Below are 16460 nucleotides of genomic sequence, written 5' to 3' on the forward strand. Positions count from 1 at the left end.
AGACTTTCTAAATATCCTAAAAAGTTTAATCTCTCTGCTACAAAATTTCAGGGAATTAGACAAGCAGAAGGGATGTCAGTCCCCATCCAATTCAAAAGGATGCTGCAGAACCTTAAACCCTTTTTGTTTTCATCCTATTAACTTCTAGAAGTATTTTTCCACAGGACTTTTTTCCTTCTGTCTTTTGTTTGGTTTTGCTTTTTCTAAGTTGGCATGCAAACCACAAGCACTCATGAAGGGTTAGTGATTTTAAAAAAGGAAAAATAAAACTTAATTGTAATTCATGCTTCTTATAGTTGTACAAAGTTGTCCAGTGGCAAACAATGCTACTGCAAAAACTACTGAGACTTTACAATGTACATTTACTACACTTGATTTATCTTAACCAAAAAGCCCTAAAGGCTAAAAACCACAATTGGCTTCTGCAAAACTTCGTATCATCTTCAAGAAGAACCACTGCTGTGAAAACAAGCTCAGTCATGAATCACAGAGTCATAAGTAGAACATTCATTTACCCATTCTTTGCTCTCTGCTTATAGTGATCCACATTTCCTAAGGCTATCTGTACACCTCCATCAATCTCCACAGACCATCTAGCCATGGAAAAAAAAATAAAGAGCGGGACCTAGCAAGACTGTATTGCAAATCAGTTGCTTTTTTAAAAAATTATGGAGACCAGTGTATCTTGTTGAGATAGAGAAAAATGTACCACCTGTACTCTGTTATCACTTCTGACTCAACAGTGGAGGGAAAACAGGGGCAAGAGTTGCCTTATTTAAAAGAGAATAGTATTTTCGCTGCCAACAATAAGGAAAGCATTAACAGAAAATTAATCTGAAAGACATTTGAGGAAATATGTGATTACTCTTCTTGGCCAAATCAGAGACCTGTATGAAGATAATCCTTCATCGTTAATTTCATTTTACCACCAGGTTCAATCATTTTTGCAGGGGCAGACTGCCCAAGATGACAGTGCTCATTACCATCCTGGGACAGCCTAGCCACACTAAAGGGCTGGTAGATGTTAAAAAACAAACTGAAATTGGACATAGCATTAAACAAGAACTTTTCCCAGTGTGGTAACCAGATCTGGTTTAGTACTACTTTATTACTGGGGGAGGGGGTGTGTTCCTGATCTAATTTAAAATCCCTGTTGAATTAATAGCTAGAAATGGCTAAATTTGAGGAACAGCTATTAACTAGAGTGGATTTAGGCATCTCCCAGTTTTCAGCCAGTGGTTGCCAGGTATTTGGGGGCCAGGGGGAAGCTGTAAATCCAAGTCAATTCCTATTTTCTGAAAAAAGAGCACACACCACCTCTCCACATTCCTCTGACATACTGTACACACTTTCCTAAACTGGACCTCATTTATGCACACTTGCAAATCTCACTTTTATTTTTGCCTTTCAAAATGAGCCTGCAAACAAGATTGGGGAAAGATGCTGATGAACTGGAAGGTAGGGCTGCTCCAAGACTTACTACATTTGCTCAGCCTGGTTGAGGACATGAGCCCGACAAACACCGCAGTTGAGCAGCACTCCTCACTGCTCCAGTACAGTCTTCTCGCAGTACCTTTCACAGAGAACATGTGCAAGCACACAGTTAAGTGCATCACCCTGCTTGCCTATACAGCAGACCTGTTGAGTTTCACAAATTTGAGTATGAAACTTGCATTTGCTCCCACTTCACACTCTCATTCCTGCCTGTGCAAAGGTCTCTATATTTGCAATATGGTGCCACAACCCATCTCCCCCTCTCTGGGATCCTTTGTGTCAGATCCAGAAATCCCACAGCTCACATCTCACCCCATCTATGTGAGATCTGCTATGCACTGTCACGCAAGTGAGAAAAGCTGTAGTCTGTCACTGTCATATGACTCGGCATATGCCAGATGTGGGATGCCACATGAGCTGAGGCATGGGGTTTCAGTGCTAGGGAGCAGATACTCCCAAGCCTTGATACCTGGGCTCTCTTCAGTGCTATTCTTCATTCAACAGCTCCTGCTAAAACCATTGTAAGGTAATCACAGGGGGACTGACAACTCATATTCAGGGAATCAAGATGCTCAAACTCAGGTTAGACTGAATACCGAATTAAATGCATGTAGATTAAAAACAAACAAAAAAAACAGCTAAAAAATTAGTTGTAAATGATTTAGTGGAACTGTCAGTGACAGATGTGCTCTTGCCAATAAAAAGCAAGTAAGCAATAAGGCTGAATGATTTCATAGAATCATTTACTTTGGAAAAGACACTTAAAATCATGAAGGCCAGCCATAAACCTAGCACCGCCAAGTCTACCACTAAACCGTGTCCCTAAGCACCACATCTACACGTCTTTTAAATACCTCCAGGGATGGTGACTCAATCACTGCCTGGGCAGCCTGTTCCAATGTTTGATAACTCTTTCAGTGAATTAATTTTCCCTAATATCCAATCTAAACCTCCCCTGGTGCAACTTGAGGCCATTTCCTCTTGTCCTATCACTTGTTACTTGGGAGCAGAGACCGACCCCCACCTCGCTACAACCTCCTTTCAGGTAGTTGTAGAGAGCGATAAGGTCTCCCCTCATCATCCTTTTCTCCAGACTAAACAACCCTAGTTCCCTCAGCTGCTCCTCATAAGACTTGTGCTCCAGGCCCTTCACCAGCTTCATCACTCTTCGGACACACTCCAGCATCTCAGTGTCTTTCTTGTAGTGAGGGGCGAACACAGTATTCGAGGTGCAGCCCCACCAGTGCCAAGTACAGGGGACAATCACTGCCCTAGTCCTGCTGACCACACCATTTATGATACAAGCCAGGATTCTATTGGCCTTCTTGGCCACCTGAACACACTTTTCCTTTAATACAGATTGGGCATCTGTTGAGAAATCAGCAGGGAGTCAGGACATGAGACTACAATATACATTTTTTTAAAGGAAATCAGCTGCTACAGCAAAGGACATGTTTCAAAGTCTTCCATCCATTCTGGAAAGCTTCTGAAACTGAAGTGAAATCTGCATATTTTACTGTAAAGGTTATTCAAAATTGCCCTGTAAGATTCAGCCCTTCAAATATTTAAATAACCTGAGGAGCAGCTCTTCCCAGCTCAAGTATATGATGCAGGTTAGCCACAGCACTGACATTTGCCTTGAGGAAACCCCATGCAGATACATTAAATATTTTCAGTAGCTTAAGGACCACACAAAAGTAAACAAATCCATGGCAAAACCAAAAGCATCTCACCATACAAAACAAGTCAGGCCACAGTCAGATCTTTAATAAAAGCACTTTGAGTCAGTGACAAACAAGATACAGCAGACATGACAACTCAGAAAAATCAAGTTGGGGGTAGAAGTGTGCTGCTGGTGTTTTCAAAGGATCGAACAAGGTCCCTAAACCTAACCATCCCCTCAGTAGTTTCTCAGCTGTTTACAAACACACTAGGAAGGCTGCTACAAAAAGTCATTCTTGCCTCACCCCTCCTCAAGTTGGTATGAAAGAGGCATAGAAGGGTCTTTGTTGTGACCAAAACTGATGGAGTAAATTAACCCAGAAAAAACCTCCAGCTCTAATCTGCGAGTAGGAGGTTAATTTTATAGGAAGGAGACCAAGCAACCTGCACTCCTCCCTACTTCCTCCAGTTTCACAACATGCACTTCAGCTAGGGCACCTTTGTGGAGAGAAGCCTGACACTGCCAGCCTCCCAATTGGATTAGATTAATCTAATTAATCTAAATTAATAATCTAGATTAGAGCAGGGCATGGCAAAAAGCATCTCCCTGTAGAAACCGTTCTCCATCTTATTGGTCAGTCTGTTCAAAAAGGCTGTCAGCCACATGTTTGACAAGACTATGCATTTTCATTTGGCAATCTTCTGTCCTGCTCCCCTTACTGGGAACATTAGGAGCCCATAAAAGGTGCATATGATCCTTTTCACCATGACATTAGCTACATAACCAATTCTAATTCCAAGAGTCAGAATGATCCTCTTTCACTAACAAATAAGGCCCTGTAGTTCCCTTGGTAAGGGGAGGGGTTCTGCAGCACTGAGAAGAATATGGCGAAGGGCTTGTTCTCAGAAGCCCAGCACACACAAGAGCTTTGGAAGGTTGTATCCCTGCACTTTGGTCTTTGGGTAGTGCCACCTGCTCAGTATCTGTAGTGGTCTGGCTTGAATGGCCCATCTCTTGATAAGCCTAGGTATTTGGCCTGCTTGTCGCTCAGCTTTGTCAGCTTCACACACAGTTTATCCAGATGAGCAGCAGCCACAGCTTCATCCAGCTGAAAAACAAAACATTGAGACAAGAATATTAGCAGAACAGAGTGCTATTGGTTCAGGAAGTCATGGTCAATAGTGAGAAATGAATATGTGAAAATCAATAGCAGCCCCAAGAAGGACTTAGACTGACACAGATGAACAGTCAGACAGCTCTTTCCCTGCCAACATACCTCACCTGCTTGAGCGCAGACATCTGCTTTGAGCACAGAACTGCATTCAGATGGAAAAGCCCCATGCTTTTGAGGGAGTCAAGTTAAGCTTAAGTGAGACACAACAACTTCATATAATCAAGCCCATTTCAATCTCACTTACACATTCACACCCATCCAACAAGTAAAGAACAGAGATCAAACTATTCAGGGATAAGAATATCCAGTTGGGTAGAATGGTAAAGCCCCAGTCATGTTTCCACTACAAAGACACCTGGACATACTAGACTATCATCTTACATTGTTAGGTAAGTTCTAATACCAGAAAAAAAAAGAAAAAAAGCATCTCCTTTCCAGATATCCCATCTCAGGGGTACATGTGTTAAGAAATTCATTCCAGAATCACTAGTTCAGCAAGAATACTAGTATCTATTGGCATTATCTTCATGAAGAATAAAGCCAAGGTGGGCTGTGGGACATAGGCTCAGAAATGTTGATATATTTCCTTTATCCCAGAGGCGTCAGGCAGACATGCAAACTTGAGAGACTGAAAAATGTGTAAAATTACAAGACAGCTAAGTGCTACAGGAGATAGGTACAGAAGAGTGAGAAAAATAATGAAATGGCAAACTAGCTGCTATGTCAGAGGGGAATGTACAGCCATAAAAGATATTCAAAGATAGAAAGAACAGCACTAAGAAGGGATCAGGTGCTGCTGAGTTACAACAGGACAAGTTTGACCACCATTTGTAATTCCTGCAAAATACAAGTAAGCATTGCTAAGGAAACAGATTTAAGGGAAGTCTAAATCCCAGCAGCATGGGAAAGACTGCCAATATTTCCCCCATACTAGTTAAATAGATGTGAAAGGTTGCAACAATATATTTGAAGGGCAATAAATCAACAAAACAATCAAGGACGAGATCTTCAGCTTGTGTGAACCAGCACTGAACCAGAATGATTCAATAACTAGTCCTAGATTTCCCAAAGGAGCATGGTAACAAGCAACTACTCTGAAGTAACCCCATTATAATGAACTAGGTAAAAAGCTACATCTGTACAGACTATAATTCCCTGCAGTTCAACCTGCTCATAGTAAGTAATATGGAACTGCCAACATCTCTTGAGAACCAACACAGCCAGAGATGTACAAGACAAAATTAAAAACATAGGATGAAGTGGTTGAAGACTGTGGAAGTGAACTATGAAAGCTACCAAACACTATATAAGTCAGGATAATCACAAAAGAAAGAAAAAGCTAACTGGAAGGACTGTGTTCAGAAGGGAAACAAGTATTTAAGCTTAGTAGATCCTGCCAGGAAAAAAAAAAAGGAGGGTTAAAAATTGAATGAGTATCTGATTGACTAGACTGACATGCAAAGATCTGATAGGTACATTTCTAGCAAGTTTAAGACTGATTACACCCACTTGAAAAGGAGCCAAGTCCCTGACATTTCCCAGATTAGGTTCTCAAACTGCAGCAGAGATAAGTTGTTTCACAGCTGCTTCAGCTTGGGGACTTCAAGATTTAGATAAAAAGGTACACAAATTTAGATGAAGGTAAGCTGACATTCTTACCTTAAAATCAGATAGCTGACCACAAGGATGGACAGATTTGGTGCCAAGAACATGGACATAACAGTTTGCCTGGATTTCCAGGAACGCACACTGCAGAAGCGTGTGCATGTTCGTAACAGGTTATCATCAAAGCAATATTCTTGCAGTCAAAGAAAGTGCAACGTAAGGTGCTTCATAACTGTTAAATTTTACATTTGAACCTCAAAACTACTACACAGAACAAGGAAAGACAGTAGCCAGAAAATTATCGAAGAAAGCTCTTCTGCCCATCTTTTGTTGGTTCTGACAAGGCAACTGCTTTATTCTTCGAAATACTCTATGGAGTGCAGAGGGTAAAAAAAAGCATTTTGTCACAGTATATGAACCTGAAGAATGCTCCACTAACATGCAACTCCATCTAAGTAACTGATCTGGGCATTACTTCTCATTTCCAGTTCAAGTATGCTTACTAAAAATCATTATTCAGGAAGAGGATGAAACCACATTTTACTAGCAACATTGGACTATAATTTTTGAGAGAATTGTCAACAAAACTTTTCCTTTGAAGCTGATCATGTGTCAGCTTCCTGATTAACTCCTACATTGTATTTCTGGTATGCTTTGCTTGATCATGAACAGATGGTTTTGGAAGCTTAAAGTCCTTCAGTAAACACTTCATAAGTAAGCCCAAAGATACACATTCTACTTCCCAAATGAAAAGTATTTTCACATTTAGTCTCACACCTGGTTGCATTCCAAAGGCAGTGTGATCTAACTCCAGCATCTTTTTCAATGACCATCTCAAATTCTCAGGCTTGTTTTGGAAAATTAAAACCAGGTTAGTTTTCTAAAAGGAATTTGCGAGTTGTGACATGATGCAGATTTTTCCAAGAACAAAGAATGCAGAGAAGTTTAAAGTGAAACACGAGAGAATCTGTCATTAATATTTTGTGAAGGTATTAGGACCAGATTGTGATAAGCTCTGCTCAGGTACAAATGGGACTCACACTTTATCGGCCACAGTAAAAGCGATACCTAGTTTCACTCCAGCTTCAACTCTGCCCCACTAGACTTTGCTGCTGGATAGGCATGTGAAAGCTTGCTGTGAATGCTGACATTCAGCAGAAAGAACAGGTTGGTTGGGAGAAGCTTCCTGACTACCCTGAGGCAGCACAGGCCTTCCCAACACCTTAGGGAAGAGCCCCAGGTCAAGCCAAAACATGACTGGACATTCTTATCACAGGACAGACAAGTCCCAGTTCTGCACAACAGGTTAGCCACAAAAGATAGCCCACTTCAGACTCAGCGTGACCAAAGCCAAGCATTCACTGAGGGACAGAAGCTCATTGCAACAACATTCAGTAGGAAAATGACCTCAAGCACAAACAAAACAAATCTACGTGATCTCATCTGAAGTTGCTTCCTTACAGGCTTGCATCTTTCTGCTATTCTAACTCACCTTCTTTGGCAGGAAATGGACTCCGACAGAGTATTTGTCACTATTGGTCCACAGCTCAATCTGTGCCAGCACCTGGTTGGTGAAGGAGTTGCTCATAACAAAGCTAGGGTGACCCATGGCACAGCCCAAGTTGACCAGTCGGCCCTCTGCTAGCAGTATAATATGACGGCCATTCCTCAGCGTATAGCGATCCACCTGGGTGGGGAAAAAGAGCAGTGTCATGTCAGGGTAAAGAGAGCATTTTAAATAATGCGAAGTTTTGTGGGCTTTCTATCCACATCAACAATTCAGCAGTGGGCTTGCAACACAGACTTTGATTACAATTGAGACGCCCCTCCCTCAATTCCCAGCCAGTGTTTGTGAAGCCTGTAGCTATTCTGGACTTCACACAACATGAATCTTAGCATCTGCTTCATATTTAACCAGTTATGCAGTTCTTCTGGTTTTCAACATAGATGTTGTCTCAGACAGCTGTGGTGGCCAGCATGCTGCTAGCAGTAAAATGCAGTTCATATATGCCCAATTGTAACAACTGGTGTGGAGAGACAGGAGAGAGAGGGAACACCTCTGCGCGCAACAGTCCAGAGCCTTTGCGTCTAACACAGGGGTAAGAGCCAGAGTCCTCAGCCTGCTGAAACTGCTCCCCTGTGACTCTTCCCATTCCCATTAGGCCAATGCTTTACAGTACAACAAACAGCCATCCTAGCTTCTGGTGTACCTTCCTTTGCTCTCAGAGGGCCAAAGACATGGTCCTCCACTCACACTGATTTCCAAGCTATGCTGGGGACAACAGTACTCTGCACACAGAATCAAGTCTCAGATGGGCTAAAGAGACAAGTCTTCAGCTATATGAGTCCCACACAACTCAGGAGATAATGTCACTTAATGTGCCTCAACTGTCTGGGCCAAACTGGGCTCCTGCAATATTGAAGTTAACTCTGCTTCTCCTTCCCACCAGTCACTAGCTCTTCTCTCCCCTGCCTTCACCCCTGTAGAGGGTTACAATATTAAAGCCCAAAATGAAACACCAATATGGCCTATAAGTTATAAGAATATTCAGTATTCGCTTGTATTTATTGCTCATGTCACACCAAGCACATGGGAGTAGAGCAAATCTCTGCAAAGTCTTAAAAGATAACCAACAACCAACTTTGACAAAGGTTAATGTTTTAGGCAAGTCCATTTATCTTATGCTGTCATAGGACAGCAACTGTGAAAGACCTAAAAGGGTCCCTCCCCACAGCTGTATTTATAATTTAAGCCTCAAAAGTTACTTAATATGAAGCAAAACACATCACTTTCAGTTTTATTTTTAAAGCGTTGGACTGAAAGTTAAAAGTTTTAATTGTAACAACAACTGTCATGGTTTAACCTCAGCTGGCAACTAAGACCCACACAGCCATTCACTCGCTCCACCGTGGTCGGATGGGGGAGAGATTTGGAAGAGTAAAAGTGAGAAAACTTGTGGGTTGAGATAAAGACAGTTTAATAGGGAAAGCAAAAGCCATGCACATAAGCAAAGCAGAACAAGGAATTCATTCACCACTTCCCATAGGCAGGCAGGTGTTCAGCCATCTCCAGGAAAGCAGGGCTCCATCCCACCTAACAGTGGCTTGGGAAGACAAACACCATCACTCCTGACATGCCCCCCTTCCTTCTTCCTCCCCCAGCTTGATATGCTGAGCATGACGTTGTATGGTCTGGAATATCACTTTCATCAGTTGGGGTCAGCTGTCCCAGCTGTGTCCCTTCCCAACTTCTTGTGCCCCCCCAGCCTCCTTGCTGGTGGGGTGGGGTGAGAGGCAGAAGAGGCCCTGACTCTTGTGTAAGCACTGCTCAGCAGTAACCAAAACATCCCTGTGTTATCAACACTGTTCTGAAAACACTTCTGAAAAAACATCTTTGGCAGGTCTTTAGCAGAGATGAAGTAAACCAATAGAAACCATTTTATTAGAACAGGTATTTTGCCTTCAGAGCAGGTCTGTGCCTCCACCTGTCTTCCCCAGCTATGCTTCAATTGCAGCACTATTTTCTGCTTCTTGGGTTCATAGAACAGATTGTGTTTTCAGCACAACATATGCAGACAGTAACCACCTCTAACAGAAACCATACATTCTTAATTTCTCCTGTCCAAGAGCAGCACAGCAAGGTGGGGTTAGTAAGAATGCTCTCCACTGAGCAGTTGCAATAATTCTTATGGATGCTGATTCTCCATTGTGAACCACAAGTGACAGTGTTCAGTCCACCCAAAAAGTACCACATGGGCTAGCATAAGATTATGGGAGGAAGTAATGAAACAAAGCAGCCAGAAAGCAGAACACTAAAAACCCTGAGAACAGCTACAATATTGCTTATCTTAAACATTATGTTTACAGATTAAACTACTACAAGGTAGCAGTTAAGTAGTATTTCAGTTTTGAAGTCTGAATTGGGTGGTTCAGGTGTCAAAATATTATATCCATTTAATATCCACACAACTTGCACCTGGACAGCTGCTGACTTGTGCATGGAATCACACACCTTTGGCAATCTGCTGACATGACTCACTCAATGCACAGGGTAATGCAGAAAATGCAAATTAATGTCTTTGCACAGAAATAAATACCAAATAGTAGTGGTACCAGCAGAGGCTTAAGTCAGTACTGTGGAAACACATCTCATCTATGGGCAGATAAACAGGCTGATTCATAAGCTCAAGAAGTTGCTACAAAAGTAGAATTCCAATTATCCAAGCACTAAATTCATCTCCACACTTATACAAATGCCTGCTCCCTTTCCCCATTGCTATTTAGCTTGCTGCAGACTTTCTGGCTGCTTCACACCTCCCTCCACACCATGATACAATAATAATTTATTTTCAGAGCCAAAGTTCATTGATCTCACCCTGACCTTTCCTTCCCCTCTCGAGTTGAGCTTGTGCTACACATCAGTCTCTAATACCAGAATACAGCTGAGCAGGACTGCAGTGCAAACCTATATTCAAAACAGCCTGACAGCTTTTCCGTAATAAGCCTACCTCCTCCTTAACTGTACTTTGAAAGCAACAGATAAGCCAGAATGGCACAATAAGATGTTTTCCTTTCCTAAGTATTAAATATTTCTTATTCCAGCTCACCATTTGTAATTAGAGACCATATGGTACTGAAAACTAACAAGTTGGACACTTTCACAACTACTCTGTACCTCTAGCTGAAGTCCAGCAACCCTCAGCTGTGGTATTACTCCTCTGACCAAGAGACAGATGTCTTCATAGGAGGTTAAGAGATTTTTGCTCTTGTACTATATTCCCCTCCCTGCGACAGATACAGAAAAGAGCTGCCAGGTCTTAGTAAAAATTTGAATATTTAGAGAGTTAGTACTTGGTATTATAAAACAGGATACCTCACCCAGAACACTCATGTGAAAAAACATATGTTATTCTAAGGATAAGTGCAAGATCTCACACCTTTAACACAGGACTGACCTCCCCTTGAGGCCCCCAAAAGACTGGGGACAAGATGACCACAGAAGTGTCCCTTTGATGAGTCTGAGCAACAAAACTGAGGAACCAGCAATGGCCTAAGTGGCAAACCAATAATTTCCTTCCCAGATTTCAGTGTAAGAGCAGTTCTATCAATTATTGTAATGACTCATCACTGCTGCCCTGAGAAAGGTCTCAACATATGCAGACAAAATTCCCATGCAGGTGGTGAGGGACAGAAGCTGCAGGATACCTCCAGGGAGCTTGTTTCTAAACCTGAAGTTAATGCATATCCTAGAAGAGTTAAGCAAGTGCAGCAAGTTTCTACTCAATACCTTTTAATCTGTTTAAAGCATGGAATTTGTGGCTCTAAAGTTACATTTTGCCTCCCAGTCCTGCTGTCCCCCTTCTGAAATGAGTAAGCTTTTAGGATATGTATTCATCCACTCCTTCTCAACTGCCCAGCCACCACAGCAATCAGGCACAGAGAATGAAAATGAAGAATAATGAAGCTTTTACACAGCAGAACTTGTTCACCTAACACCTGCTTAGCAGGTACTTCCTTACCTTGTCAGACAGGTCTAAAGTCTTTAGGGACAAGAAATCTAAACAGACAAAACGGAGCATAGGGGTATACCACTAGCACAGTGTAGTTACATATAGCATTAAATACACCAATTACAGAGTCCAACTGGGGATTCAAACCAGTTAACAGTGCTTCAGATTCACTGCTAAAAGTCAACAAAACCCAAGTACTAACCTGAGACAGGGACCAGCTTTTATTGGGCTTGACAAGGTACACATCTATAGGCCATCCTCACTTCAGTAAAGCTTCAACCATGTGGAATGGCTGTATAAGGTCAGATTTACCTCTAGGTACATCCCATCTCCAGTGGTAACCAGTAGATGGGTAAGGAAAAGTACAAGAACAGCCCAAGGGTAAAGTGCTATTTCCCCCAGTATATCATCTCAGCTTCCACTATCTGTGTATCAAGCCAACACACAGGTGATCCACTCAGGGCTGCCAGACACCTTTTACAAATTTTAGCTAATGACTTTTAAGCAAACACACTTGTGGCACCCACAGTATGCTGGGCAGCTATTTTCACAGCTTTTGCTCTGTGAACAGGTGTCTCCTTTGCATCACTCTGAACATCTTGCTTGTGACAGCAGTGATTTATATAACAGACCAGGGAGGCTCAGGGTAGGAGGTAGGTCTTCAGCATTAAACCATATGGATGACTTTGAGCCCAATTCCATGCTTTTGAAAAAGTAATATTCTGGTTTTAAACTAGAAACTTGTTACAGTTTTCATACCTTGGACTAGACTGCATCTCATTGCACCTAATACATCTGTGACAGACTGGCTCCTTCAATACAGAGTATATAAAGAAAAAGCAACTACTACTTCTGCCAACAGTGACAATTTTTCACATGGACTTTAAAAGACCCATGTGCAGGTAGTTTGTATGATACCATATTAACCTCCAATTCCACCTTCAACAATGGTTACTTTTTGAGCCATCCCAGTTTTAGTTTTAAAACCCGAACTACCAGAAAACAAGCAGCTAGCTGCAGGCTCCTCTAGGACAAGAGCTGTTGAGCAAAGTAAGCTCCACACTAAGGTCATGGGCAAGAACAGACTTGAATGTAGTGAGAGCTTGAGGGTATAATTTCATACCTACTTGAGCCCATGTAGAGCATCCAAACAACAAACAGGATACTGAAAAGACTCTCACAACTGCTTAGTAAGAGCTTGATGTGGGTGGCCAATCAGTCACAGGAGAGTTATGAAAAGTAGAAGGGCAGATTGAGACCTACTAAGACCTATGCTTGGGTGTGGCATTTTTAAAAAAGTAGAAAAATCTGTCCCAGAATCCTGCTATCAGCAAGCACACACCCTCTTCAAAAAGTAACTACAAGTCACATGCCAAGTCAGACAAAGCCTGGTTTGCTCTATGTGATTTCTCCCTCAATGCTGGTGTTACAAAACAGTTTTGATTTAGTTTAGCTTTCTCTCTCTGCTTTAGGGGACACAGCTGAAAAGCTGAAATTTTTAGATCCCTATTTTCCTGTGTAGCTACAGCCATAGCTTGAAGTAAATACACGGTGGGAATGCAAGCTGAGCAAGGATAAAACATCTTGCCTTGTCTGCCCATGCATAGACTTCTGGTCTACACAGGTTTCTAAAATGAAGTCACTAAGCCTGGAAGAGAAGTCTGAGTTTGGCAGACCTCCAGATAGGCTTTCCTGAGGCTTCAATCTCCAAGTATAAAAAAAATGCTTTGAAAACAAAGAGGGGTGAATTTTTTCAAACCTTGACAGAATCCCAAAAGACATTCCCTTGAGATTCACTCTAATCCTGGCACACTGCACCAGGACCAAGATTACTCTGGTGCAGAGCAGTACATGAGCAAGCAGCTTCCTGAGAGGAAATTCAAATCAGCCACCAGGCAATCTATGGGCTCTGCTCTTAAGAAGTTTTATACAGTGTCTAATGGTCTGTTTCAGCTGGGGGCTATCAAAGAAAGCACATTTCCATACCTCCTCACCATAACCCAAACCTCAAAACTGACTTCCTGTAAGGAATTAACTTTATGCAATTAATTGTCTACACGACGACCACTAAGGGGTAGGCTCCTGTTTGTCAAGGAAGTAAGAACACAGAGAAAGATGCATCCATACCATGTACCTCTTGCCAGAGACCATGCTGTACACTTGGGCACTGGCTGGAACCAATTGCTTTAATACCAACACAAGAATACAATGTGCAGATTGTTCCAGGTTAATCAGGGAAGAGCAGAGCAGAATCTCCATTCTGATCAGCCCAGAGCAACACTGGCTTCCAAGAAAGCTAGAAACACAAAGTACCTGAAGAGGAGTATCCCCCTTTCTGGAAACAGACACTGGTTAGCTATTGCTTCTTTCTAACAGGAGAGCTTGTGCAAGGGCTGTCTCACCTGAGGTTTAACATTCACCGCCTCTACTGCATTTTCATTCAGCCACTTTGCATCAACTTCCACATCAAAGTGGCCAATATTACACACTATGGCATCATCCTTCATCTGCTCAAAGTGCCTGCAAAAAAAAAGTTATATCAAAAGTTAACACACAAAAAATTTTTCTTCAGCACCAGAAGATGCTCTGGTCCATAGCTCTGCTCAAGGAGAAATGAAAAGTGCCTGACTTACTGCCTACATTTGACTCTCACAAGACATGCAGGTCTGGTAACCTTTCAGGCATGTGAAGTCTGCTGGAAAAATTCTCAAGCTTCTAGGGAAGGACACTTCCCAAGGATGTATGAGTTATTGGAGAGAAAGTATTTTCCCAGTATGGAAAGTAAAACTATTTTGTTTCATTGGTCAAAACTGAAATACCTGCAGTTCTCTCTCCTACACAGAAGAAAACGTTTTTTTCATGACTTTAAAGTTTTCAGCAGTTTTACATCTCTAGAGACTAATGGCCTTATCTCCTCCCACTTAATCTGATCTTCCACTACAACATGTACAATCATAATGTCAAAGATAGGAATGAGTTTGTGTGGAGTGGAGGGGCTATAAATTGAGATCTAAGAAGCAGTAACAAAAAAACTGCAGAGTAGTTTATTGAGAACAGGCTAGTTTCAAGTCTGCTATGTGTACTAACAGATGGAATCACTTTCAACCTTTACTTCTCAACCTTTACCTACCTACTCTTCTGTTCACATTTATCTGTCCTAACACAGAATTTAGCCCTGAATATCTCATTCTCCAAAAGTCTATCTATCATCCCCTCTACACCTTTTGTTTCTCCATCATTACATGCTGTACGACAGGAACAATTGCAACATGGCAACATCCAACAGACCTGAAAGTCCAAAGCCCAAATTTCTCACTAAATTGATGCTAAATTCTGATGTCCAGAAATGAGACTGTATGCTAACCCTCACCATACAATCATAACTTGTCAGCAGCATTTAAAAAAAAACCTAACTGTACAGCTATACTTTCACTAAAGCAAGTGGCTAGACCATACCTGCCCTGAACAATGTCAGTGCAGCCAGTGGTGGTAACAAAGATATTGCCTTCTTTGCAGGCCTCCTCCATGGTTGTAACTTCATAACCTGAAAAGAGAAAAAGTTACTCCTCTACCCAACCACCAGCATTTATTAAAAAGTGGGATACAATATTACAAGTAGAAAAGTACTGAGAAAGAATGAGTAAGAGAAGTCTGTGCCAACACCTGACCTATGGAAGATGTGAGGTAGTGGGCATACTTTCTTACTAAATACCAACATAGCACAAAAAAGCTATCTCTCACCTGTTTCCAATCTGTAGATCTATACATTCAATGTCTTATGTCCACAGGTGCAATATCTGGCACTGCACTCAGACTGGATTCAGGGGGTCAAGTTTGCAAAGGAAAGTACACCCACAACACCTGCAGGTTCTAGTCAGGTATGACTAGAAATGGGATAAACTGGTACTAGGAAGCATATTTACACAAGGCACCCACAGAAGAGAGTGAGCACAGCTTCCAGAGCATGCCATGAGCACAGCTGGAAAGGCAGAGAGCATGGCATTGCTCTCCAAAAACACCTACTGAAGGTAAGGTCTGGTGTTTTACTGTGGAGAGATTCCAGTGAAGTCTTAACCCACACTGGAGGTTAGAGTTGCACAACTTGAGGAAAATGAACCCATTCAAACTCAGGCTTACAGCATTATGAATGGGGGCCTTACCCCACTATGGTCTCTATATCCTTGACTCCAAACACATATTCAAGGCCTATGCTAATAAACTCCTTCCCTAACTGTAAGGGAAGAATTCCTACAGTTAAACTGGAGTCACCTCTACCTCAACAGGGTCAGGGCTGAAACTCACTGAACCTTTCTTGGCCAACTATCACTTATTGTTCTACACTGACACGCAGAGACCCTCATCAGATACATTAATTTCTGCATCTCCTTAGTTCTCACCTTCCATGGCTGCCTGCAGTGCATTGATGGGATCAATTTCCGTGATGATTACTCTGGCTCCAAAGCTCCGCAGGGCCTGGGCACAGCCTTTGCCCACATCACCATAACCTGCCACAACTGCTACTTTTCCAGCAATCATGACATCTGTAGCACGTTTGATGCCATCGATGAGGGACTCTCTGCAACCATAAAGGTTATCGAACTTGCTCTGAGAAAGAGAAAGGAGCAGTTTCAGAAAAGATGAAAGTCACTCAAGTTATAATTCCTTAGAGAAACAAAATGGACTTCCATGCAAATACTACACCCAGGAGGCTGACAGTCAGCTAAATACTTTAACCACAATGAGGGATAGGAAGAAGATAACCTGGTTGGATGTTTTTATTTATCCAGTTTCAATCTATATAGTTAGACCAGATACAGGCTTCAGCACACCCCTCGTGAGAAGCATTTCAGAAATATGTTTGTGACTACTGACTAGGGCTTGGACACGTTAAAAGCTTTTTAGAGGTAACCTGAATTTATCAAGTAAAAGCACAAACAATTCTTTCATACAGAGGTAGGTCTGAGTTCCTTAACCAGATGTTCACCAGTTCTCTGCTGCTGTTTATCAATGAACT

General features: G+C 42.0%; 1 protein-coding gene across 2 annotated transcripts in view; it reads right to left on the reverse strand.

The window, feature by feature from the left end:
* Positions 1 to 3240: 3240 nt before the first annotated feature.
* The window catches only part of AHCY (adenosylhomocysteinase), a 29184-nt gene continuing 15964 nt past the window's right edge, over positions 3241 to 16460 (reverse strand). For both annotated transcript variants that reach the window (XM_069807599.1, XM_069807588.1), the window contains 5 exons: positions 15844 to 16051; positions 14903 to 14990; positions 13849 to 13966; positions 7429 to 7623; positions 3241 to 4265 (listed from right to left, as the gene is read on the reverse strand). In XM_069807599.1, coding sequence (XP_069663700.1) covers positions 4134 to 4265; positions 7429 to 7623; positions 13849 to 13966; positions 14903 to 14990; positions 15844 to 16051 — 741 coding nt within the window. In that variant the 3' untranslated portion in view covers positions 3241 to 4133. The remainder of the gene's footprint in view (positions 4266 to 7428; positions 7624 to 13848; positions 13967 to 14902; positions 14991 to 15843; positions 16052 to 16460) is intronic.

The sequence above is a fragment of the Haliaeetus albicilla genome, chromosome 2 (assembly GCF_947461875.1).
Source record: "Haliaeetus albicilla chromosome 2, bHalAlb1.1, whole genome shotgun sequence".
NCBI classification, from domain to species: Eukaryota; Metazoa; Chordata; class Aves; order Accipitriformes; family Accipitridae; genus Haliaeetus; species Haliaeetus albicilla.